The sequence below is a fragment of the Hippichthys cyanospilos genome, chromosome 16, assembly GCF_059441005.1.
Source record: "Hippichthys cyanospilos isolate Australia breed blue-spotted pipefish chromosome 16, RoL_Hcya_1.0, whole genome shotgun sequence".
Taxonomy (NCBI): domain Eukaryota; kingdom Metazoa; phylum Chordata; class Actinopteri; order Syngnathiformes; family Syngnathidae; genus Hippichthys; species Hippichthys cyanospilos.
The window spans coordinates 11,805,265-11,831,466 of NC_142384.1; the positions used below are offsets into that span (position 1 = coordinate 11,805,265).

Here is a 26,202-nt window from a genome sequence, read left to right on the forward strand (position 1 = left end):
TGATACTTAATTCATTTGGAAAAATACAAGTAGGCCTACGTTTATTTAAATACGACTACGAGTAATTCGTGTGTGCAGAATGTTCTTTGCACATTGCAAAGAAAAGACGCTTATTCCAAATGCTGGGAGTTGCATTTTTTACTGTAACAGTTTGCGAAAATGTAAGCAAAAAAAAAGTTGATCGTTTGGAAACACGTCGATCACAATTGGTGGTTTGAAATTGGTTTTTAAGTCAGCGTTTAATTCTTGTGGATAGCCACTAGAGGGCGCTCCACTTTATGATAGACTCAAAAACGCAGACAAGTTTAAATTGTATACATGATATGGAGGGAAAAACAAATTAATATTGAATGCGTTCACTCATAAACGTAGCGCGATCGATAAGGCTAGTGGAAAGAGGCGAATAATACAATTGTCTTAAATTGTATTTTTGTTGCGTTCAGTCAGCCTCTTGTTCGATTTGAAAACGCAGATTCGAACATATATAAACGTTTGAATTCACGTAAAGAAAATGCGTCAAAATTATATTCTGTTACTCATATGAAAACAAATTGTCGATTACAGCAGTTTGGTTGTTAATTCACACCATTAAAAACTGGTATTTTAAATTCGTTTTTATTCTGAGTAGAAAGTGCGTGTGAGGAGCTTTCTGCTGCGCTCGCTTAGCCTGATGGAGAACAGGCGAGGCTTTCAGGTTCGTTGCGCGATGGCCGCTCTGTCCACAATATTGGGCTTTTAGAGGCCAAAAACAACTCCCTGCTTCTTCCTGAGGGCGCGCGTTTGCATCGACTATCAACCGGAATGTTACCGGCATCGTTTTCGCACGCTACTTTTGTTTGAGCGCGGGGCTTGGAGCCGTCCCGTTTGTGTTTTGGTGGGTGGACTGTGTTTTTCTTTTTGCCCGGGCGGGCCTGGCGGCGGGCGGGCTGCTACAGTCTGCTGAGCGCGCCCTAGGAATCTTGGAGATGGGAGTTTTGCATTTTCGGGCAGAAATCAAACCGTTAAATCGCGGAAAGTTTCCGTTAACGAGACCGACGTTTATATTATGTATCGACATCAGAGTGCGACTACTATGAGCAGTTTCCAAGTTGACGCTTATGCTATGTTAGCGATAGCCGACGTTCGCGATAACTTGCATTAGCATGAAGGGGAAAAGCTATACAATTTTCCGCCGTTGGGTAGCACTTGAATATTTTACAATGTCACCTTTATGACCCGATTGAGAACCCGATTCAGGTTTTGTACATTACGAACTTTTTTTTGTGGGAATGGGTCAGCTTGGTTGCGTTTTGTGGCTGCGTGTTAGCACGCTAGCATAGCTAGCTGAACTAAACTAGTGCTCTGTGACGTAACTCGTCCATTGTTTTGACAGCGTCTTACCTGGAGCGGTGAACGTCAGCCAAATAACTTCTTTTATGCTTTTCGCCGTATTTATTTACGATGCACAAGTAGTTAGTATTCACGCTGCAAGCGTGTCGTTCCTTGGCTTGTTTGTTGTTTGCTTGTCCAGACTTGTGTGGATACTTGCTCGTGGTGTTTTCGAGCTCTGCACAACATGTAAACAAACGTGTTTCGACAGCTGTAGAATGGATCCAGACAGCGGTGCAGACTCTCAAAAAGCTGTGAGTTTGCAGTGGAAGAGCTTCAAACTGGTTCAGGACCCGGCCATAAGACGTGTGCCACAAAAGATCTACAGATACGATGGAGTGCATTTTAGTGTACCCGTGAGTACTGCATTCTTTAAATTTCAAATGTGATGTGACTGTACACAATTGAGTTACAGGGGGCATTCAGTGCAAGCAGTGATTGTCCAGTCTGTTTAATTTAGCCATGCCATTCATTATGCCGCACATTAGAAATATGTGGCACTCCAATTCTACATGTGTACAAAATGTCACCAGGACTCTGGATTCCCCCCTGTGGGTGAACTCCGGGATCCAAGACCCCGAAGACTATGGTCCAGGTATGCTGAGATGGTCTTTCCAGTGCCAAAATTTAAGGTAAGCGGACCTCCACTTGTCTCAAAAGCATTGCTTATTCTGATGCATCTTCCCCCCCATTTTGTCCCTCTAGCTGGACGACTTTTACGTGGGTCCCATTCCCCTCAAGGAGGTAACTTTCGCCCGGCTCAACGACAACATTAAGGAGCCCTTCTTGGCTGAGATGTGTGCCAAATTCGGCGAAGTGGAAGAGATGGAGATCCTGTTCCACCCTAAGACCAGGAAACATCTTGGCTTGGCTCGGGTGTTGTTCACGAGCACACGTGGGGCCAAAGATACTGTCAAGCAGCTGCACAACACCTCAGTCATGGGCAACATTATCCATGCACAGCTGGACATCAAAGGTGATACATCTAGACAACACAGTAATCTTGAAATTGCAATTACCAATACCAACTTAGATTTTTCGGAGGGAGGGTGTAACAAGATTTTTTTTTTCTTGTAGGCCAGCAGAGGCAGAAATATTACGATCTGATTGTGAATGGCTCCTACACGCCTCAGACTGTCCCCTTGGGGGGCAAGGCTTTAGTTGACTGCCTTACGCCTCAGACCCCCACACAGCAACAACCTGATATGGTATCTGTCATAAAACATAATATATATTTACATTCTTTGCAAACTGTAACAAGACATTCCTGTCCAAACAGTCTGCTGATATCCGGCGGCGGCTTTCCAGTGAGTTGGCAGTGTTGGCGGCTGGCGTCCAGCAAGCCCTCAAGTCTGGAAACATCACACCCGGCTCGGCGGATACTGGTTTTGGTGAGCAGCGCCTGGACACACCCCTCTCCTCGTCCGCCACTGGTGGTTACACGTCGGGGTCCTCAGCATCCTCTCAGAGTGGGACTCCATACAGCTCCAGATCTGGGACGCCGTTCTCTCAGGAGTCTGGCTATTCTGGAAGCAGGTGGGTTGTCTGCTTGACTAGCAGTTAGCTTGTCAGCATCACATATTATGTTTTCTTGATTAAAACGAAAGTAAAAAGATTTTTAACAGCGTAGTACAGAGATTGTGGTGCACTATGTGTGGGTGCACCCCATAGATTTTAACGGGATATTTATTAGCCATTTTCAAAATTCAAACAATAATATTTTACCTCATAATGAAGTCTTTTTATTCTTTTTTTTTTTTTTTTACTTCTTGCTGTTGACTCAAACTGTCAATACATGATATGTACTCACTAAGCTCACCTGTTTTCTGAGATTGGTCACATGACAAGTTTCTTTTGCCCCTTTGTTTTGTTTTGTTTTTTAGTGAGAGGCATCAAGGAGTGTGCTAGGAAAAATTTTAAGTTACATTTTTTATTGACAGGCACAGCGGCTACAATACGGGCACTTTGGGAAGCGGTTACCCCCCTCAGGACATGCTTCCTTCCTCCTCATTCAAAGTGTCCCGCTACTCCGAGGATGTTCACGAACCTTCCTTGTACAACAGAGGTCGTCCTGGGTACCTCCCCTCTGCCTCATACCGTTCCAACGAGCCACCCTGCTACCCACCGTATTCCAACGCGGGAGGACCTGGGCCCCATATGGCGCACCACTCCAACATGCCCCCGCCTCTTCTAGGGTCCCAATATGAACAGCCTCTCATGACAGAGCGGGACCGGGAGCGGGACAGAGACTCAGGAGGGCGCTATGGAATGGGTGGCATCTCCAGACGAGCATCCTACCATAAACAGCAGGATGCCAACTCCTCCTCCAAGTACCATTCGCATCACTCACACCACCATTCAGACCGTCGAGACGAGCGGGGCTACCGGCGGGACAGCGTGGGCTCACGCTCCGGCGAACACGGGCATCAGCGGCACCGCAACCACCACCATTCGCACAACCACCACAGCAGCCGCAGAAAGAGCAGCCACGATCGCGACAGGGATCGTGACCGGGACCGAGACCGAGAGCGGGACGGTGACCATGCCGGCAACTCAGACCCCAGATACAATTCCAACTCGTACCGCTCCTCTTCTAACAGCATGTCCCCGCCCCCTTCATCCTACTCAGCGTATTCTGCTTCCAAAGACCCCGCTCCTGTCCCTTCTCATGGATTGGATGCATCCGCTCGTCTGGGGAGCACCAGCCTCCCAGAGAGGGGCTCTACACCCTCAGCGGGTGCTCTTCCGCCACCCCCACCTCCGCCGCCACCACCGCTGCCACCCGCATCTGTCATTGCCGCTGCTGTGGCTGAAACACTGGGTGCGCTAGATTTTAACCAGGATAGCCCCACTCGAGAGGAACAATGGACCAAGCCCAAACGCCGCCCCAGCACGCCACCGGTCCCACCGAAGACACCACCGCCACCACCATTGTCCCCTTCCCATTCCTCCAATGCTTCCTTATCAAATTCCCCTTCCTCCACTTCCCTCCCTCAGCACCCTACCGCCTCCGGTAGCTCACCACCAGGTCGTCGACGCGGTTCTGCATCCCCAGAGCCGGACTCTACCAATGAAAGCTTACCATTCGCCTACCACAGTAGCAGCCTAGACTCCCGCATTGAGATGCTCCTTAAGGAACAGAAGACCAAGTTTTCCTTCCTTGCTTCTGATGAGGAAGATGAGGAGGAGAAACAGAAGGGCTTGCGCTCGGAAGGCGGGACAAAAAAAGGGCGAGCGGGAAATGTCAGCGAGCACACAGGCGCCAACGAGGCAGGCAACGGCGAGGACAGGAGAAGAGACAAAGGGGAGCGTGATCGAAACATCCTCAGGAAACGAGGAAAAGAGGCAGACGGTCAAAAAAGTCCCGCCGAGCCGCCCGCTTCAACACCATCTTCTTCCACATACTCGCCACACATGCCGCCGCCCCCAGATGAGACCTTGCCGCCGGCTGCCCCAGCGGAGATGGATGGCGCTCCAGAGGAATCGACGCAGGACGTGAGCACTGAAATACAAAAAAAGACTGGAGCGCACACCCCACCTTACAATGGCCAGAGTCAGGTAACCACTTGTCATTTAGCCATCTTACTTCTCTCTGGAAGCTATTTTAGCTATTAGCTAAGCTATTTTAAACAACTCCAAATTGCAAACCTTTGGTTTTTTGATTTGTATGAATTGAGACAGTTACCAAATTTAACTAATCTTCTTACTTTTCTGCTCATTCAATAATTATTTTAAAAAAAAATCACCTTAGAAGAAACTATATTCATCTCACTCTGGACATACTGGAAATTATTTTTTACATTCACCAAATCCTCTCTTTTTTGTTTTTCTTTTACTACTGTAAACCCCTCTTCCTATGTGGAGTTTACATCCCAGACTATTCCACAATTATCATAAACTTAGACATTGATGTAGAAATGGCCCTTTTTAGAGACTCTAGGCATGTTTTAGTATTTACAACTAATTCACCTAGTTCTTCCACGTTTCCTTTTCATTCCAAATCGTTTTCACATTTGGGAATTTTCACTTTTTGCCTAATTACTAATTTTTCCATTCTGAAATAATAGAGATAATTTTACCATTTCTTGGAAAAATTCTCAACCAGTTAAAACCATTCAAGTATTGAACATCTGTCTTTGCTTTCAGTCTTCTCCTCATTCCTCGGGGGAAGACATGGAAATCTCAGACGAGGAGGAGGACGGCGAGGTGTCCATCACAACGGTGACCACCCATCAGCCGTCCATCACCTCCAGCTCATCGCCGTCGTCCTCCCAGGCAGCTATGCCATCACAGACTGCGAAAGACCCGTCAGCATCACCCACGCCCATCTCAGAGTCAACACAGCACTTTGGCACCTCCATGCACCCGCCCATCCCTTCCTACCCGCCCCACTTGCCTCCTCCACCGCCGCCAGGCTACTCCCTGCAGCCTCCCCCACCTCCCGGGATACCTCACTCCCTGCAGCCTCCCCCACCTCCCGGGATACCTCCGCCGCCTCACATGGAGCTACACCCAGAGTACCCTCCGCCCATGCCCCCCCACATGTATGACTATGCCAGCTCAATGGAACTGATGAACCAATACACTGGTGGAGCGCCCATGTCCTTCCAGATGCAGACGCAAATGCTTAGCCGCCTGCACCAGCTGCGCGTGTCGTCTTCTAATGGCACATCGAGTGAGGCTGCCACAGGGGATTACACTTCCTATCATCTGCACTCACTGCCTCCGCCGCACCATCCCTTCATGGAACAAGAAGGGAGCGGGGCAACCACACACTATGAGCAGGATCACCGCTATATGCCGCCCCACATGCTTCCTTACCCTTACACTGACCCACACAACACACAGATACCGCCTCCTTCGCACCTCCCCCCTCCGCACCCAGCGTGGCCCCCGCACGTCTTAGCTGCACATTACCCCTCCTACATGCCGCCGCCCACCTATGGCACCATGCCACCCGCCGAGGGTGGCGAGTACCAGACCCCTGCTGAGGAGGTACCCCTGCTCACTGAGAATCCTCACGAAGCCACCGTGCAGATGGCCCTGGCCACGCTCATCCAGGAGATGAAGAGCATCATGCAGAGAGACCTGAACCGCAAGATGGTGGAGAACATCGCCTTTGCTACGTTTGATGAGTGGTGGGACAGGAAGGAGACCAAGGCTAAGGTATAGAGTTTTTTTTTGTTGTTAAATTTTTATGGTTTTACTCGTTAAAATAATTTAGACTTTACACACACCAAATAGTCATAACGACAGCTACATACCAAATTACAAGAAATATTCCAGTCAAAATTCCCCTCTTCTGGGGCTTATGTCTCTTTAATCACACTGTTTTCAATGGTTGAATGAAAAAATAGTACTGTATTGTACAATCATATATGTGGAGCCTCAAAAGTTGATCATCTTTTATCTCCCCAGCCGTTCCAAACAATGTCTGCCATGCGTGACGAGGAGAAAAAAGAGGAGAAGGTGAACCGTCCTCGTGAGCCCCTCATGTCTCTGGTTGACTGGGCCAAAAGTGGAGGCGTGGAGGGCTTCTCGCTGCGGGGAGCACTCAGGTTGCCTTCATTTAAGGTAAGTAATGTAGAACTGTCAGAATGCAAGAAAAGACAGAAACCATTACAACTAACATTTAATTTAAAATAAAATTGTGTAGGTGAAGAGGAAAGAGCCTCAGGACCTCACAGAAGGAGACATGAAAAGGCCGCGTCCATCAACACCGCCTGACGAGGATGATGAAGGTTTGCCTTGCTCACGTCAGGTCATGTCAGAAGTCGACCATCTGACTCTTTCTGCTTCTCAGGTGCTGACGGGAGAATGCCGGATGCTGGCAGAGTGGGACGAGACAACAAGAGGAGGAAAAAGAAGCCCAGGAGTCGGAAACCTTGGGAGCTGGACAGCGAGGGAGAGGAAACATCTGACGGCTCCTCTTCTGAAAAGGTTTGGTGTTTGGTTGCCCTTGTTATTAGTGAGAGGACAGCATTTCAACTCGTTTTCCGGAAAGTGACTAAAAAATATTTTCTAGGATGATGAGGAAGTGGATGCCAGTGACAAGTCCGATGGTAAATAAAATTTTTCTAAAAAATCATGCAATGTTACGATTAAGTCCTTTTGGTCACATTTGCATATTTTTCATTTATGGTTCCTCTCACCAGTTATCAGTGACAAATGTCACCTTGAACAATAAAAGTGAACAGAATAAGTTGAAATCCTCAACAGATTCAAAAAATGTTTTTTGTTTGTTTTAGATGATGCCCTTAGCGCAGACAGTGATGACGAGAGCCTCTCCTCATCATCCGAAGGCTCTTCTTCCGATGCATCCTCGTCCTCGTCCTCTTCCGAGGACGAAGAGGAGGAAGGGGAAATGCCCGATAGTGACGGGCTGGACACCATGGATGAGTCCACCATGGACAGCACAGTGGGAAAACACGACAGGTGTGTTTTAATTTTTTTAATGCAATTTTGTCTGTTTGTGTGTGTGTTTGTGTCCCCCGAAACCACTATTGATTTTTTTTTGTTTTTTTTTTTTGTTACAGGGAGAAGGTATTTACAAAGGCAGAGCTCAAATTTGGTAAGTCATTTTACGTTAAAATCTCAGTGTTTTAAATTTTGTATAAAACGAAAAAAGAAATCAATGTCAATTTAGGAATTAGGGATCACTTTTTTTTTTTTTTTAATGTTTTTAAGTTGTATGCCAAGCATCTCTTGATAAATATGCAGTTTGCCCATCAAGTACGATTTTACGCTACACATTAATGCAGGCACCGTTATGGTTGATAACCACAGAAACTGGAGATGCTGGTCATTGTGGCAATACTTCTTTGTCCCATTAGTTGCCACTTGATTTTTCATCATCAAGATGACATTTTTAACACGTTGGCGTTTTTAAAGCTCCAATTTCCCATATATTAAACACTTTTCATGTGCCTTGCCATCCACTTAAAAAAGCAATCTGAGTTTGACCATATAATTCTGCTTGGCTTTTTTGTCAATTTCAAACGATTGCGCAGGTGTTTCTCTAAATTATAAGATTATTAATGGGGAAACTCAAGTGGGCACAGGCTTATTTCAGTCCCATCGTGATATAAGTCAAAATATGAACAGATGAGCAAAACCAACTGACACATTTTCCATTGTAGAGCAGTTAGAAAAAAAAAAAAAATATATATATATATATATATATATCTTCCAGGTGAAGCCAAAGACAGCAAACCAGTACCCCCCTCTAAGCGGCCTCCGTCTCCGACGTACCCTCGTCCACCTTCCCCCGTGGTCCTTGTTCCCCCTCTCAAGAAGCGCCGAAAGACCGTCTCTTTTTCCACCGAGGAGAACGACAGCAAAGATGTTTCCTCATCTTTGCCGCCGTTGGTGTCTTCGCCGCCCTTGCAAATTCCAATCGAGGCTCCGCCCCTCTCACCCACCAAACCTTTGGACACTCGTATTGGTGCTGGCCTGCGTCCAGCTCATGGCATCCAGCTTCTTCCTTTTGCTTCCAAGCCGGGTGAGGCGAACGCTCTCATTGTGCCGCCATGCGGCCGATCTCCGGATTCGGAGGAGTCCAAAAGGGTCTCCCCTCAGATCACCCCGACCAAGGCTCCCGGGAAACGGGGCTCAGGCAAAGACTCCCCCAAATCTTCTGCACCTCCTGTCATGGTGTGCCGTACTGTGCAGAACCTCCCACTGGACCACGCCTCCATGTGCAGGATGGCCTTTGAGGAAGCACCCCCTGCATCTCCGCTCAGCAAGCGACCCCGTGGAAAATCTCGCACCGCCATCATTCCTACTTCCCTTCGAGAAGAAGACGGGGACGAAGACAAGGAGCAGAGGCTGAGGCTCCGAGAGCAGTTGGGAGCATCGAGCCTGCTGCAGTTGGCCTCCGCCACAGACTTGTCAGTACTGGCCGACGTGGCTCTCAAAATGGATCCCGATGCTGGAGACTCAGAGGAGACTGAGACGTCAGACGAGGCGGAGGAGCAGAAGATGGAGGAAGGCCTCTTTTCTGAGGAGGCGCTCTTGCGCGTCATGAGTTCAGAGAGCATGGTGGTGTTTTTGGAGCACAACTATTGCAGACCGCCCATCCTGGCCTCAACACCTGCCTCTAAGAAGACTTCCAAGCAGGAATCCTCTGTCCTGCTGCCGGCTGACCTCAATGCCATTTCTGGAGTGCTGGAGGCGCCCGAGGAGGTCATTGGCGAGGCGCTTCCCTCGAGAGCCAACGCGGGAGAGTACTTGGGATTGCTTTCGGAGGACTCGAGCCACGGTACCACGGCACTTCCTCCGACCAAGAAGTTGCAGGCAAGCAAAGCGCTGGAGCTTGAAAAGAGCAAAAAGAGGAGAAGTAAAGACAAGGAGAACATGGAGATTATTCCTGCAAAACAACCAAAGGAGACACTAGCCACAAAACAAAAGAAACGTAAACCAGAGGTATGTGCTTTTACTCTTACAGAACTAGGAATTACCAGATTTTTTTTTTTTGGCACTTAAGTCTGAATACAGGTTATCAGATTTTTATCATGTCTAAAACGTACTGGAACCAGCCCTGCGGTGACTTTGCCTCGCTGTATGCAGGACTCAGACGCCGATGAGGATGTGGACGTCGAAGAGCTGGAGTCCGGCGAACTTACCAGCACCGACTCTGAGGCTGATTCTCCGGCAGCATTGGAGGAGTTGAGGAAGAGCGAACGGCTCTTCCTGCAAGAGGCTGGCATGTCTTGTGCCAAACCCGCGCCTTCCCCCGAGCCTCTGCCGGTCAAGTACGAGAACCGCAACAAATTCGAGCAGATGACCATCCTGTACGACATCTGGAACTCGGGGTTGGATGGCGAGGACCTGATGCTGCTGAAGTCCACGTACGAGAAGCTGCTGCAGGATGACCACAACTCGGACTGGCTCAACGACACCCACTGGGTGCAGCACACCGATATCCTTTCCGTGTAGCGTACTATTTTAACACGAGGTGTACGTAGACATTGCCTTTATGACATTCATGTTGTGACCTTAACGCTGAGATCCACTGACCAACTTGCCAAACCCTCGACGGAAAAAGAGAAACGCGGGCGGGCAGTTGCGTGAGCACTTGACTGGCTGCGCCAGGAGCGAAGGCTACTACGCCATCAGTCGCAAGGAGAAGGACGTGTACCTGGACTTGGACCTGCCCGAGCAGGTCATCCGGGAGGTAGAGAACGTCGACAGTTCAGTAAGTTTGGGCCTCTTATACTGTGCATGACTCAATATAAAATAAGTTGTGTTTCTCAACCTTTGTTTAGCCAGGGCACATTTTACCTTGTGAAATTTTACTGCCTCACCACAGCTTTTTGAGGGGCCGAGGGCGTCCCAAAATATTTGTAGTTCTCTATATAGGCCACAAGATAGCAGCAAAGCAATTATTTCTATTGACAAGAATGACATTTTGAAGTTGAAAATGTAAATGTAAACTAAATTAGTGGAAGAATGAAGTACATGAGGAAAATGTCTTCTCATTTCAATTGGATTTCTTTTATGTAAAAAGTGGACATTTTTGGAATGTAAAAAATTACTAAAAGATCCATGACATGTTTATGTACTTGTTTGTAGTCCAGTCATTCAACCCCTCGCCCCCAAATTGCTCAAGTCAGACAACTACTGCTGCTGAATTAGTTAATTTTATATTTCCTTGTTGGGTGGAAATTGTAATTGACTCTCTCCCTATTGCCTAAATAATTAAAGAAGGAGGCTCATTCGTGCTCACTAATGGCGTACTTCCCCTCTACTTGCATGGAACCAAGGTCCACTTCCACTGTTTGCTTTGAATAGTTCCATGTACACAGTTGCTGTTAGCCAGGGACTCCCAAAGTTGGTTGCTTGCTGTGGTATTTAGCTTAAACAGCTTGATGAAATTAGCTGTCAGGGAAGGAAAGACATGAATGTGTGGCATACAAATGACTTCAATATCAGATTTCTCAGCACTCTTATCTCGCTTTCTCAGTTGCTCCAAATCAAGTTCACCGTTGAATTGAGGTTAAGGTTCTTTGGCTTTCCTCTGCCTCAAGGCCATCAGATAAAGTCACAAGTCCTCATATATAATTTTTTTTTTTTTTTTTTTTTTCATCTTCAGGGCACCAACCGCTTGCTGTCAGAGCGACGCTCGGAGCAGCGGCGCCTCCTCACCGTCATCGGTACGCCGGCCATCATGGACTCTGACCTGCTCAAGCTCAACCAGCTCAAGGTAACGCTGAGGGACATGCGTGCCAAAAACCACACACTATGCAACTTGGCCTCGTTTCTGGACACCCTCAAAGCACATGACGTCGTCAAAATGTCACTTCAGTAACCTCATGTTACACAACCCAGTCAGTGAGCACACACAGGAAATGTTAACGCAACTTGGATTAATGGCCCCCTCATTATTTTTTTTTTTTTTTAATTTCAGATTTTTAGTTTTCATTTATTTTGTTTTATATATCGTATCTTTTATTAGCTATTACATATATTACATATAATCTCATTTAATCTACCTTGGATTATTCGTATTATACTACAATTTCCAATTGTTGGATTATTTTATATTATTATGCTATGCCTTACAAGTTATATACAGTATGTTAATTAATTTACTTCTTGGGGCGGTGCTGCAGTACCGCAAGAAGAAGCTTCGCTTCGGGCGCAGTAGGATCCACGAGTGGGGTCTGTTTGCCATGGAGGCCATCGCTGCCGACGAGATGGTCATCGAGTACGTGGGTCAGAACATCCGGCAGGTGAGCCTCAGTGAAACGCTTGAAAGTCGCAGCGTTACCAAACGTCAGCATGAATGTAATATCATGTTTGTGACCAGATGGTAGCGGATAATCGCGAGAAGCGCTACGCCCAGCAGGGCATCGGCAGCAGCTACTTGTTCCGCGTGGACCACGACACCATCATCGATGCCACCAAGTGTGGAAACCTGGCTCGCTTTATCAACCACTGCTGCACTGTGAGTGGATTCGCTCGCGCTCATTTTTATGTGGTTATGAAAACATTTTCCGCAGTATTCAACCACTGTATCATTTGATCTATTTTATTCTTTTTTATGAAATTATTATTATGGCTGATTACAGCTTACAACCTCTGCTAATCATAGGGTGGTCGACCACAAATAGCAAATTTCTGCAAGGAATTGACACACTCCTTATAGTCGTTACAATTTCTCATAGTGGTTATTACTAGTGACTCAAAGTTTAGTATGTCGGCTCTCTCTGGTGTTGACTGAATCAAGCACAAAAAAGTACAATTTTTATACTTGCAATCCAGAAAAACATTTTAGAAAGGAGCTTATAATTGTGCATTAGGGGCGGGAACCTTTGGGAATCTGTCTCAGGATTTGATTCGATTTCTATTTTTGGATCTTCTACTTGAAATCGTCATACTACAATCTGTTTGCAAGACAGAATAACAAAAAGAGATGAAGTGTATTTTTTTTAAACATTCAATTAGTTTTGATTTTTAAGAAACTTGCTGTCTTCCACTCAACAGCATGTGGACAACTGCTACCCTTTGAAGCTTGCTACATATAGTATAAAATAAGATTTAAAAACAAAAATAAAGTGCATCTGTATAATAAAAAGGTAGATACTGTGCATATAATTTCGCAGGAAATTGTAGGACCAAAATATGTCGAAAAGATGTTGGCAAACAAGATAAGAAAATAAACTTTTTCAATTGAGCAGCCCAATGAAGATATGTGCAAGAAACCACCGTGCCTGAGGAAAAAACAACCAATCAGAGACAGGACACGTAACAGTTGCTTCAGTTTTGTCTTTGGTGGATTCCTCATTTCAAATAGATGGCCTGACCTCGCCTCTCTTTTTCAGCCCAACTGCTACGCCAAGGTGATCACCATCGAATCCCAGAAAAAGATCGTCATCTACTCCAAGCAGGCCATTGCCATCAACGAGGAGATCACATACGACTACAAGTTCCCACTCGAGGAAAACAAGATCCCGTGCTTGTGCGGCACCGAAAATTGTCGCGGCACGCTTAACTAACGCTCCCATCGCCATCCCACCACCCGAAAAAACATTTTTGGTGGCCATTTTGTCCTTCTCGCCCACCCTGATACCTCTCCACCTGTCACTCATACGTGAATGGCGAGGGTAGGCGGAACCTCGGCTTGGAAAGTCCACTCAGATCCACGCACAACGAAATCGACACAAATTCAGGGTTTTAAAACTTTTAATCCGACATGTTCCGCTTCTGTTTATAAAAACGTTCCTTGTTTTGGGATTGGTTTTGTTCGTGTTATATAATATTACTGTTCTTGAATTGTGTTTCAAGCGTCCCTGTTATCCGGATCCTAAGACATCTGCCATTTGAAAACAAAAACAGAATGTTCTCCCTGAGTTAGTGCTTGTCTTTTTTTCGCCTTTTTTGGGAAGTTGCTGTTTCCATGTCAGTTTTTTTTTTTTTTTTGAATTTTTTTCCACCAAATTCCTGCAGGTTTTGTTGTTGCTACGTATTTGCACAAGTGTTTTTGAAAGGCACTTTTTTTTTTTTTTTTTTGCTTTACATTGTTTAAAAAAATAGAGGATATTTTTTACTGACAGGATATTTCAACAAAAAAAAAGGCGACTTGTCCAAAGTTTATCTGTCAAGTAGGACAAAAGCAAAAAGTCTTTTTCTGCTTTACAGAATGAAGTGATGGAAAAAAAGAAAATGGATGTAAATAAAAGTGTTTGTTTCTCGTAGAAACACACTGAGCTGTAAATAGACCCCCCTTCCCTCTCTTTCACTCCTTCTCCCTTATTTTCTCCCTCCACGCCAGGACATATGTACATACCTTCAACTCGTTTATTTTGTATGGTTCTTCCTTGTTTTAATATTATTTGCAATCTTGTATTAATACGTCGAAACCTTTATTATTGGTGCATTAAAATATTTTTTAAAGAAATTAATGCTTGTGTTTGTGTGGGAAGAAAACTGCTAACGGGAAGTAGTTTGACGTGACCGCTTCCTGAGCTTGATGTGACGCACCTGCGCTGCGTCTGTCAACAGGAAGTGATGGAATGTGAGCAATATTGGATGAAACAGGTGATACGTAACGACATGGTGGTTGTGTTGCTGGAAAATGTGGTCTGAAAGGAGACATGATTCCTTCATTTCACAATTTTGTATGCACGCTCTTTTGTTAATTCATTCATGTAACTTCTTTGCAGAACAAAACCAAGTTCTAAATTTTTTGTTGACCTGCAATTGTTGCGACACCAGTGAACTTTAACCTGATCACTTGTTCCGTTCACAGTAGGTACAAACTTGAATCAGGGTCCAAAGGAAAGCTTTGCTCAAAAACATTTTAAACATACAAACTCACAAATGAACATTATAGGTGGGCAACAAACATTTGACCTTTGACACGGCAGTATTTTTAGTTACTGGTGTCCTCGGAGGCCAGTGTAAAAATAAATCACACGCATACCTCACAGTAGTGTATAAACGAGCTGAGAAAAATAATACGCTTTCATTTTGCAATTCCAACACCGAGGCAACTCTTTACTACATCAGTTATCACATACCATAAATACACGTTCAAAAACAGTTATCGAAATACGATCCTTTCTCGTCTTGAGAAGAAAAATGTAAAGTATTTTTTACCCAGTTGTTTTTTTTCTTTATATTCCCGCATAATTGATCCGAATGTACCTATTTTCAAGATATACTGTATTTCTTAAGTGACGTCATCTGCACCTCAAATTTAAGTACCAAGAACCATAAATACAACATCCCATTCGCCAAAATATGCATCGGATGTGTTTTTACCATGTCGTGCAAACACCTTATGATCGCTTGCGGTCCATTTCAATAAAGTTCTTCGCGGTTCGAAAAAAAAAAGAAACTCCGGGCGGTCCTGAGGTCCGTAAACGCAGCACGATAGAGTAGTACAGATAGGCTCCTGCTATGATGATCTCCTCCTCCTGCTACTCCTTCTTCTCATTTACCAACCGACCCGAGAACCGGACTACACATCACCATGTCGGACAGCCGCTCTGGGCTCGTGTACCTGATCACGGGGGGCTGCGGCTTCCTGGGTCGGCACTTGCTCCAACATCTGCTGGACCACGAGGGTGACACATTGGCGGAGGTTCGAGTATTCGACAAGCACACGGATCCCAGACTCTCTGAGCTCGGAACTGGTAAGTGACAGAAAACTGGACCGATCAGAGTGCACGTGTCCCTTGTCGCACGCTTGAATTAACAATCTCGTGGAGTGTAAGCGGCTTTTTCGTCACGCTTGAAGGAGTTTTCTTGTTAAAATGTTTTTTTTTTTTCTCAGTTAAAACCTTTTTAACGACTATTTTACTTCACTTAAAAATAGTCATTCAGTTCGGAAATGCAAATTAACATTTTCAGGACAACAAAAAAACAAAAACATTAGTGATTACAGTTGTAGTTTTTTTTTTTTTTTTAATCATATTAGTGTTTAACTCTTTCACATCACATTGTGGCACTCAATGTAAAATAACTTAATCTAACCACTAAGAGAATTATACATCATTTATTTAAAACAAACATGAAGCTTGAGTTTAGTAAAAAGATCCAGCCTGGTTTAGACTCCCCATAAATAGTGAAGGTTCTCTTCAGAACAACAGTTAAAAGCTTAAATTCTTTATCCTCTTTGAAAACTGATAAATGCACCTGAAAATGCAAATTTCTCTTTGTAAATCGTAATTGAAATGATGCAAAAAAGAGTGGGAAAAACTGTTCATTTCTTTACACTTTGTGTCCTTACCATGTCATTTTATGAACTCCATTAAAGTGCTGATTAAATAGTTAAGATATCAAAAAACTTAAATGTAAAATTTGAAAAAAAGTGAAAAAAAAAGAATTCAAAAACCAAAATTATTTAGATTTGGAAACTATATGTTAATTTTATGTCAACATTCAACTAAAATACTTTTAAAGGTATTGTTAAAATCTAAAATGAATTGAATTTGATGAGAACTTAACATGATCATTTTTTCCATATTCTGTTCTTTTTAAGTGATACATGGACTTTAAGGGTACATGAAATCACTTTCTCTGAGTGACCATTAAAGAAAAAAAGCACTGTTGAATTTAGTGTTGCACTTTGCACACACTCCAAGCGTGCTGTTCTCGTTCACCTTTAAACCCTTGACAACCCGCCATATCAAACTTCCATTCATCCATCCATTTTCAAGAGCTGCTTATCTTCATGAGCCTCACAGGCTTGCTGTTGCCTATCCCAGCTGATTTTGGGCCTTTGGTGGGAGACAACCTGAACTGGTTACACACACACAAGTGCGAATTCCGAACAGAAGCCGGAGCCATAATATTCCTATTTTTTATTTTCATGCAAACCAGTTGTAAATATATAGAGCATTTGGTGTTTGTTTTTAATGCAAGCATATTTTGCTTGCGTTGTGCAGTCACTGCACAGAGATCCTCCCCAGGATATCCCACTCCCTTTCCTTTCCTGTCGACCTGTCATCACCTGCCACCTGCGTCAACGGGATTCCGTATGTGTGTTTTGTCCTGTTATTTAACCTTCGCTTCCCCGCACAGAGAGAATGAATCCATCAAAAGCAGCTTTCCCCTGTCAGGGCGGCGTGAACAATGTCGGTAATTGACTGAAAGATGTGATGCCTTCATGGAAAAAAAAAAAAAAAAGCTTTGTTCAGGCTTTCATTATGTGTCGCCAAACACATGGGAGTACCCGAGGCCTTGAGGCCCCCCTGCAACCAGAAAGCTTATCCCACACCCACCGCGCCCATCCTGGATCTCACCGACTCTCGATTGTAACACAAAACAAAGTTTATGTGTTACCTAATAACAATACAATATATTTAGACAAAAATGTAACACGTTATTATTAACATGTACATTTTGTTTCAGGTTTTTTTTTTTTTTTTGCTGTTGGAAAAAAGTTACAACCATTCACTTTGGACAAAAAATATGGCCTCTAACCCTATTTTCTCATGAAGAGCTATCATGTCTCCGGCTCACTATGACCCGGAGGTGTGTGCCTTTATCCACAATTGTCAAAGACTCCGTTTTTTTTTTTAAACCCATTCACAAAGTAACAAAAGCGATGGTTAGTCTATACTTGTGTATTACGTTTGTTTCTATGGAGTAGTAATAATAAGTAGTAACAATAATAATAGTCTTGGGTCAATTTGACCTGGGTTTTTGTTTACTCATTTAAAAAGTTTGAAAAATGGACTTATAAAACTTATATATATATAAAAAAAAAACAACAAAAAATCGAAATGCCGTTGTGCTAAAATACATGTAATATTTGCTTTAAAATCAGTCAAATTTCAATATGGTCAATTTGTAGGTAGTTAAAAGGATGTTGTTATTCAAAGAGTTACTTAAGACCCTCCTGTAGGTCAAATTTAATTGGACACGTACTAAATGCTGTAATCTTCTGGCAATGCCATGACATCGTTGCAAACTCGAATCTTGGTCCCAAACTCCCGAAATAGGATTTGACGGAGCCTGCTTTCACGCTGACGCCAAGACCGCCATTGTTATCTAATGTGACGGTTCAAGGACGAGGTTAAGATAAAAAGTCTGCAGTATAACTATTAATCATCGCCAAGACACAAATGCTGCATTTGTTTAAACTCAGAAAAATCCAAACTTTGACAAGGAAGTATATAATGGAGCGCTTATTTTGGCAATACCACATACCGTACAGGCAAATCATTTCGACTATCACAAAATTATACGACATACGAGAAAGTAATTACAAATTTGGTCATGTCAATGAATTCAACTTACATACTCAAGCAACCACTGAATTAAAGTAACTGCTCTAATTTTTCTGAGCTGAACTTTCTTTCTATTTGGGCCCCCTCAGGGAGGACCAAGGTGACGGTCATCCAGGGCGACATCACGGACTACGAAAGCGTGCTTGAGGCAACCCGCGGCGCCCACGTCATCATCCACACCGCCAGCCTCGTGGACGTCTGGCACAAGGTCCCGGAAGGACTCATCTACGCCGTCAATGTGACAGGTGAGCGTCCAACCTCGATTCCGTCACACAAGGTTGTCAACTATGTTTTCGTTCACATCGGACCACAAAAGTAAACACTAAAATGGCATTTTTCTATCCTGTGATTTCACACTCAGAATATTTCCACAGTGAGACAGCTACAGCTGTCGGTACTGCTTTTCAGCATGGTTTCAGCTTGGGGGGCCCTTTTTCCAGCGGCCCTCGAACGTTCCATGCTGACAGCCTCATGACAGCTTTCACACAATGCTGTCAATTTCTGGCAGGCAGAGCAATGAGGTCATTGTTCCCTACAGCAGGGAGGTTTACACAAGCTCAAATTCAATTGTATCCACCATCTAGAAAGCGTAACATTTTTTTTTTTTTTTGGGGGGGGGGGGGGGGGGGGGGGTTAAAACATGTAGCGGGTAAAAATAACCATCATGCATGTCTTTAAAAAAAAGAAATACCACGAGCTTTGCACAAAAGTTAAAATGTTATCTTACGGCAAATAATAATTTGAAAAAGAACACAAATTATGAGCCTACCAAGAGTTCATGAACGCAACTGAATGCAACCAGACGTATTTTTGCCCTCTTGACTTGCTTTGAATTTTCTTTGCTTATTGCGTTTTCTGGCCTGACGTTCAAGCACATACCGGGGATGTTGAAATGTTGCAAACCAGGGTTTAGCACTAGACAACTGGCGTTCTTTAAAAATCTCAGTTTAGGAACTTTTATAACAGCATAAAACACATTTGGCACACCATGTGTTTGCCCGACGAGTTGGAAGAAATGATCACGTCGGACTAAATGAGTAACATTTGGGTGGGGGTGACTGTTTGTGGGGTTTTCGTTGCATGTTTGGAATAGTTTAGCTCTCATGTAAGAATGCTAACCCTTCATTATCAATGTTAATGCACGTTCCGGCTTATTTGTGTTGTGATATTTTTTTTACTATATATTTATTGCAGTTATTATTTTTGAGAATTTCTTTCCATGACAGTAATTACTATACCATTGATACATTATTTACATAAGTACAATAAATAATTTGTTGCTAAATTAATATGTGACAATGATGCAATTATTATTCTTATTTTTTTATTTCATTATACAATTTTTTTATGTGTTATACATTAATTGTTCACGTTTTGTATGTTGTAAGTTAGATTTTCATTTAGGCCTTTGCACAGGTCTTTGAGAAAGGTTGAGTTGCGATAATATACAGTACATTTAATGTTTTATATTTCTGTCCAAAGAATCTCACATGTGGATCTCATCTACCGCTGCCTTCTTTCAAACAATTGGAATGCACTATGCACTGATAATAATAATTTCTGGATTGTTTTTTTTTTTTTTCTTCTGTCAGGAACAGAGAATGTGATTAAGGCATGCGTGGAGAATAACATCTGCAGTCTGCTGTACACAAGCAGCATGGAAGTGATCGGGCCCAACATGGATAGAGAGCCCTTTGTCAGGTAGAACCTTTCAGCCTAATACATTGGGTATACTGTATTGTTCCAGAGCAGATTTTTTGGGTCCTTACAATTTTTGACAACAGAAGTCTATTCAAACGAGTGATGGGTACTCGGGCAAAAACATGGCTGAATCCATCTAGGTACTTTTTCAAACTATGATTAAAACCACTACAAAGGTGTGCCAAAAGGTGGGATTTACTGTCTCTTTTCAGACTATTTACAACAAGTGTCAAGGTCAGGGGCCAAATGCTGCAAAATGAATGTTAATGGTCCGTCTGGCGTTTTTCAAAATACACATTGGACGCTGCTAGGCATCTGGAGCTGTCCAAGTCTGTCAAAACCTAAAAAAATGGCCTTCTAAATGTGGACGGCGTAACGCAAAACAAAAGCAATGTAGCGTTTTATGATCTCATCCGCTTTGCCATATTGCTCACTAGTTTAGTAGTAGCTCTTAGCTCACTTGCTATGTCGCTTGCTCGTTTTTCTAAGGCCAAAAACGTATCAGACAGCCGACTTGGTTTGTTTGGAAGGAGGGAAAAGTTTGATTCGCCTTCTTGACCCACACTTTAGATAGATTGCTCAAGTTCTACTTTGTGCGATATCACATAAATATATGCATTTGATAACATGTTAGCTATTTTACCTGCGGTAGTTAGCTGTAGTTACAGTGTTATTTAAGCCGACAAAAAAATAAAGGACAACGTGATTGGCTCTGCAGCAGAGGAGGACTCACGTTTGTGTCACACTCTGCAGCTTCTCGTTAAATGGACAGCGTGTAAGATTTAGACCGTTTTTCATTAAAAAGGAAGAAATTAAATAACTGTAAATTTCAAAAACTTGCAAATGAATGTGTCCTTAATGACCATCAGTCATATAATCATAGGCTAGTTATCATTGAATTATATTACATGAGCGGTGGCTCTTCACCGGTGACGGCCATGTTTGTTACAGCTACAGACGATGGTAAATGCAGCACCTGCAGCACCCCCTGCTGTTCGTAATGAAAAATAATTTAAATCTTACACACTATCCCTTTAAGGCAGACAAGCGCGGGGAGGACACTGATTTTGACAGACATGGCCGGTTTTAAATAACTGTGACAGTATATTGTCAATTCGTTTTTCATTCCATGCCTACAGTGGACTAATGGATTCTGTCCTATTCGTTTATTTAATGCTTCACAAAATCCTCTTGCCGGCCAGATTAAACCTTCTTGCGGAACGGATCCAGCCCGCAGGCCGTATATTTGACAAACCATGCGTTACAACAGGCATTTCCAAAGCCGATCGTTGAGGGCTGCTATCCTGCATGTATTTGAGGCTTCCCAACACACCTGATTCAAATGATCAACTCATCAAAACGATCCTGATCATTTGAAACTAAAGCTATCTCAAACAAGTGATTGGTACTCAGTACCACTATCCCACTATTTTGTGGAACTTTTTACAACTCTTGTAAGGCAAATTCAGACCTTTAGTCACCACTTGACAGAGTAGTGCCAAAAAGTGTTCAAGATATTTTTTTTTAAACCCTGTTGATTATTCCAGAATTCAGCTATTTGACTCACTGCTCTTTTCCACAGTCATATTTCCTTCGAGTGTATCTGGCAGGTCATCTGGGTTATGCAATGCTACAGGGAGTACACTTTATACACTTAAAGGGTTATCCTGGGTTTACTTACTAAGACAACAAAAATAAAAACAAGACTGCTCAGTGAATCATTGTTGTATCCTTTTCTACCCGAGCAGACGTCTGTGCCATTCCCTAATCTCATCCCGTGACATGTGGTGACTCATTGACACCGGTTATAACATTAAGTATCCTTGCGTGATCAGGTTAGATGTTTGTGGTCTTGTGGAGTCGCATCATCAATCATCAAAATATGGCGGTATGCTCCGCCCAAACACAAGGACATCATCCAAAAAAATGAATGCTTTCTTTGGAAAAACTGACAGATTTTTTTCTTCGCTATCATCACTTATTTCATTTGAAACTAACAAATATGTCAAGAACATGATTTATAATGGGCGGGATGACATCCCTGCACTTCCAAGAATGTTTGGCTGTGCTAAGCAACAAAAGCAGCCAGAAAGTCCAGACATGTTGATTAATGCACTCATACAAGCATGACTGGATCCTGTTACTGTGTCTATGCAGGGGGAACGAAGACACACCCTATCAGGTGAAGCATACTATGGCATACCCCAAGAGCAAGGCCAAAGCAGAGAAGATTGTCCTGGAAGCAAATGGAACAAAGGTAGCGCCTTACAATCATTTAGTTTTCTCATTTGTCTGGAATACCTGGTTCCAATTTGGAAGCATTTAGATAAAAGTGCCAAGATAAGCCAGTCCCTAAAATGGTTACCTCAAACAAAAAGGCAGATTTTTCTTTGTCGTTTCAGTATTCTCGTGATTTTGATTTTTTTCAAGCTGGCTTTGTAGGCTGATGACTTCCTTCTCATCCTCCTGCATAGTTGCGGAATGGTGAGCGTTTACACACATGCTCTCTGAGGCCGACGGGCATCTACGGCGAGGGTCACGAACTCATCAAAGACTTCTACAAACTGGCCGCCAAAAGGGGAGGTCTGATCGTCGGCGGCGTACCCGACAGCACCGAACATGGGCGAGTCTATGTCGGTGAGTCCCAGAATAGGTCGTGAAGAATATCAGTGTGGTGACCGCAAAGCAGAAGTCATGCAATTTCCCTTCCTCTTTGTTTCCTCGCAATGTGAAACATCATGAAACGTAAGCCGCATTGTCTGTGAGGTGGTTCAAATTAGTTCAAATCAAAAAAGGAGTTGCGTGGAGAATACAAACGAAAGAACCAAAAGTGACCGATTTTGTTGGCAGATGTGTACCAAAACTAGTGTTTTTTTCCAAATTAGATTTTTTTGTGACCCTTTTGGTGACTCAATAAGTCCCCGGGCCAGAGCTCTCTGGCCACCCTCAAACTAAGGGGAAAATTTGCGTATTCGCCTTGATACTCTGCCACTATTTAGAAAATAAAAAGAACAACATCTTTGAAGAATAGGAGTACATTTGATCTGAAAGCACTGAGGTGGTTGGTCACCCTTAAGTACCCCAAACTAGCTCAGTCATTCAGGTACTTTGCCACTGTGTCCTCAATGAAGAGAACCAAAAAGTAGCATAAAGATAGATAAGTTGTTGGTGCCCAATAAATGTGCCAAAAACTGGCGCAGATCCCTTTACAACTTCTAGCAAACGAAGCATGCAAAATTAATGGTTGGAAGGGGGTAGGTACTCAATGTCAGACAAGGGTGTAGATCATTTTTTAGATGTTCTTTTTTTTAGGTCCTTTTTACATCTTTCACAACATAAGTGTTCCAAATAAGTTCTTGGTGCCCTATAAAACATTGCCAAAATTGAACAGAGCTGTTTTTGAAGAGTGTTTGTTCACATATTTCGGCAAGTGGGGCATACCAAGAGAGAACCACACTTTACGTACTGTGCTAATGTGGTTGGTACTTTGACAGAAGAGTTCCAGAAGTTTCGTGGAACCTATTTGGGACCCTGTGTTTTTATGACAGGTTTTTGCAACAGATGCATTCCAATCTTGGTGCTAAAAAGTTGTTTTGACAACTGCGCCTTGAGCTACTGTGCCCACTATGTTTGGTACCAACATAACGGAGCAAAAAAAATGCGAAAGCAACATTGTGAACTAATGACGTCACCCCGTCTGCACAGGCAATGTGGCGTGGATGCACGTGCTAGCCGCCCGAGCCCTGCGCGAGCGCCCAGAAACTGTCGGCGGCGAGGCTTTCTTCTGCTACGACGACTCGCCTTACAAGAGCTACGAGGACTTCAACATGCTCTTCCTGTCCACCTTCAAGTTCCGGCGTGTGCGCATGCCTCTGCTCCTGCTGTGGTTCCTGGCGATGCTCAACGACGTCCTTCGCTGGATCCTGACCCCATTCTGTAACTTTACCCCCCTCCTGAACAGCTACACCCTGGCCGTGGCCATCACGTCCTTCACAGTGAGCTCGGACAAAGCGCTGCGCCACTTTCAGTACCGCCCCTTGTACGACTGGGAACAGTGTCGGGAGCGGACCCAGAGATGGGTGGACACCTTCCCCCTGGAGAAGCCAAAAAACAGCTAATGCGGCTAGTGCATCAACCCCCTGAGAAACATGTATCTGATTTTTTTTTTTTTTTTTTTACTGCCCACATCATGCCACAAAATAGGATATTTTGAAAGAATGCGAAGCTTTAGTTCCGTTAATATTTAAAACCAGGGTGGGGGCCCTGTGGTATTGCCCGCCAAAGGTATATGGAAAACAAATAAAACCTCGGAGCAGCTATTCAAATCAGTGGTGCGTCTGTTGATTTATAGCGTAGTTCCAGTGCTGAACTGCACACCAGGAGTAGAAACATTTTGCATGGTTGGACCATGGGAGTTTTTGTCTTTAGTATCGCAAAAGGGCCAAAAGGGCCTGCTACTTTTGAACAGATGAAGACCTTTTTTTCTGTGTGGGCTTTGCAGTGCTGAACATATGTAACCAGGACTGTTTTATTCCAGCAGCTATAATTACCAGCAGTTATGTTCCTGCAGACGAAATTTTGTTCAGGGATCATTTAAAAAGAAGCGGTCCAAGAATATGTGTAGTCTTGAACGCAGATGTACATGAATATAAAAAAAACCCTGGAAACTTTAGGAGCACATCACTGCGTAATTATAGGTACAATTTTGACCAAAGGAACTTTTCACAAGAACTTTACGCAAGTATTTTGTATTCCAGTCAATCAGGGAGTTGTAAAAACACCAAATTAGTAAGCAGGAAGAGTCTGAGTCACAGGCCTCAGGGAAAGCAGATTAAATTGTTGACACAAATGTTTCCAATTTAGCATTTTTGGTTCCACAAAGTGGCAAAGATGGTACTAGGCCAACATCACTTTAACCTGAAGGATCAACAGTTTTTAAATTAAAGTGGATGGCAAAATGTTGAGCCAAAAATAGCAAACTGCATTGAAAGGAGTCAGCGAGTTTTCAACGTTGTTCAATGATCTGACAATCATGTAATTTGTAGATAAATAACGAATTATAGTGAGAATCATGTATGACAAATATAAACATTATTTACAAGCAACGGCCACATGTCTTTTCATGTGTGATTATATTTTGCACTGTAATTTAAGCATTCTATTTTTCTCTCATAACAGTATGAAGTTATGTATTTTTAAATGCCTCAATTAAAGATGATTTAATATATTTTAACTAATTGCGTTTTATGTGTCTGTTTCTTTTGGGATTCCATGATCTTGGATATTTGTCTGCGGGAGTTTCCTTTTGGTCTCAGTCACCGGGCAAGCCTTTACTTTGGTTTCCTTCTGTGGTTTTTCCATGGAGACGGTCAAAACATTTACATGTTTCTCAAAGATGTGTGGAAAAAACAGCTACATCATATGCAAATTAGAAACGAGGCCCAATGTTACTACATTTGTTCAGCAATAACATTTGAACCAATGCTTTAGTCATGTTCATGTCCTAGTTTTTATTTTATTTGAGGGTTGGCTAGAATCTTAGTTTCTAACAAGTGCCACAATTCATAAGGCTATGTGAACCTTCTATAGTCCATTATTAGGATCCGATTTATACAGAATCACAAATGAACCAATATTTTTGACATGTTCATGTACTAGTTTTTATTTCATTTAAGAGTAGGCTAGAATCTTACTGCCTCAATTTAAATATAGTTTCTTACAACAGCCACAATTTTATTCATTGGGCTACATGAACTTTTAACACTTTTTATGGTTCATTATGAGGGTCCAATTGACATTTACAAACTAACCATTACGGATTTTCCTTTCTTTTTTATGTGGCAGGTAACAAAAAACTCCACACGGGTGTGGCACGGCACAGATTTGAACCCCAAACTCCACAAAGGAAAGGCAGACATGTTGTTCCAAGTAGTTTGACTCATTCTAATCGATTATTTAAAATAAAATGGCAAATGAAATTAAAGCTTGATTATTATTTTAGTGCCGTAATAAAGTAGGCGGCAGCTCGGTGGAGCAGTGCACGTCCACTTCACTGTTCAGGAACTTGAGTTCAAATCCACCTCGCTACGGCCTTCCTGTGTGGAGTTTGCATGTTCTCCCCGAGCCTGTGTGGGTTCTCTCTGGCTTCCTCCTGCACTCCAAGAAGATGCAAGCCAGGTGTATTGACATACTAAATTGTCCTTAGGTGTGATTGGGTGCGTGAATGGTTGCTCGTCTCTGTGTGCCCTGCAATTGGCTGGCAGCCAGTTCGAGGTGTCCCACGCCTACTGCCCGAAGTCAGCTGGGATAGGCACCAGCAAGCCTGCGACCCTTGTGAGGATAAGCGGCTCTAGAAAATGGATGGATGGTTGAAATATGTAGGTTCTGGCGC

At 43.4% G+C, this 26,202-nt stretch overlaps 2 protein-coding genes across 4 annotated transcripts; both read left to right on the plus strand.

The window, feature by feature from the left end:
* Positions 1-681: 681 nt before the first annotated feature.
* Positions 682-14,263, plus strand: setd1a (SET domain containing 1A, histone lysine methyltransferase). 3 transcript variants are annotated; one of them, XM_088437515.1, is made up of 21 exons: positions 682-694; positions 1,580-1,724; positions 1,902-2,000; positions 2,074-2,344; positions 2,446-2,576; positions 2,648-2,904; positions 3,309-4,926; positions 5,515-6,534; positions 6,787-6,942; positions 7,025-7,109; positions 7,172-7,308; positions 7,394-7,430; positions 7,617-7,803; positions 7,905-7,939; positions 8,561-9,792; positions 9,937-10,288; positions 10,383-10,564; positions 11,462-11,572; positions 11,982-12,101; positions 12,179-12,316; positions 13,194-14,263. In XM_088437515.1, the coding sequence occupies exons 2-21, from the start codon at positions 1,587-1,589 to the stop codon at positions 13,365-13,367; spliced, it is 6,480 nt and encodes a 2,159-aa protein (XP_088293641.1). In that variant the 5' UTR covers positions 682-694; positions 1,580-1,586; the 3' UTR covers positions 13,368-14,263. The 3 variants fall into 3 exon arrangements, with proteins under 3 accessions (XP_088293641.1, XP_088293639.1, XP_088293640.1); XM_088437514.1 differs by having other exon boundaries at positions 694-874; XM_088437513.1 differs by having other exon boundaries at positions 693-1,724.
* Positions 14,264-15,281: 1,018 nt separating this feature from the next.
* hsd3b7 (hydroxy-delta-5-steroid dehydrogenase, 3 beta- and steroid delta-isomerase) lies at positions 15,282-25,048 on the plus strand. Its single transcript, XM_088437938.1, has 6 exons — positions 15,282-15,509; positions 18,200-18,355; positions 19,703-19,811; positions 21,969-22,068; positions 22,286-22,448; positions 23,517-25,048. The coding sequence occupies exons 1-6, from the start codon at positions 15,347-15,349 to the stop codon at positions 23,927-23,929; spliced, it is 1,104 nt and encodes a 367-aa protein (XP_088294064.1). The 5' UTR covers positions 15,282-15,346; the 3' UTR covers positions 23,930-25,048.
* Positions 25,049-26,202: the final 1,154 nt, after the last annotated feature.

Bases quoted from the DNA above. Each gene is read 5' to 3' on its own strand.
- hsd3b7 (XM_088437938.1), top strand. From the start codon at position 15,347: ATGTCGGACAGCCGCTCTGGGCTCGTGTACCTGATCACGGGGGGCTGC. The intron at 15,510-18,199 runs GTAAGTGACAGA...GGGCCCCCTCAG, and splicing joins ACTCTCTGAGCTCGGAACTG to GGAGGACCAAGGTGACGGTC. The intron at 18,356-19,702 runs GTGAGCGTCCAA...TTCTTCTGTCAG, and splicing joins CTACGCCGTCAATGTGACAG to GAACAGAGAATGTGATTAAG.
- setd1a (XM_088437513.1), top strand. From the start codon at position 1,416: ATGCTTTTCGCCGTATTTATTTACGATGCACAAGTAGTTAGTATTCAC. The intron at 2,905-3,308 runs GTGGGTTGTCTG...TTTTATTGACAG, and splicing joins TCTGGCTATTCTGGAAGCAG to GCACAGCGGCTACAATACGG. The intron at 7,804-7,904 runs GTGTGTTTTAAT...TTTTTGTTACAG, and splicing joins ACAGTGGGAAAACACGACAG to GGAGAAGGTATTTACAAAGG.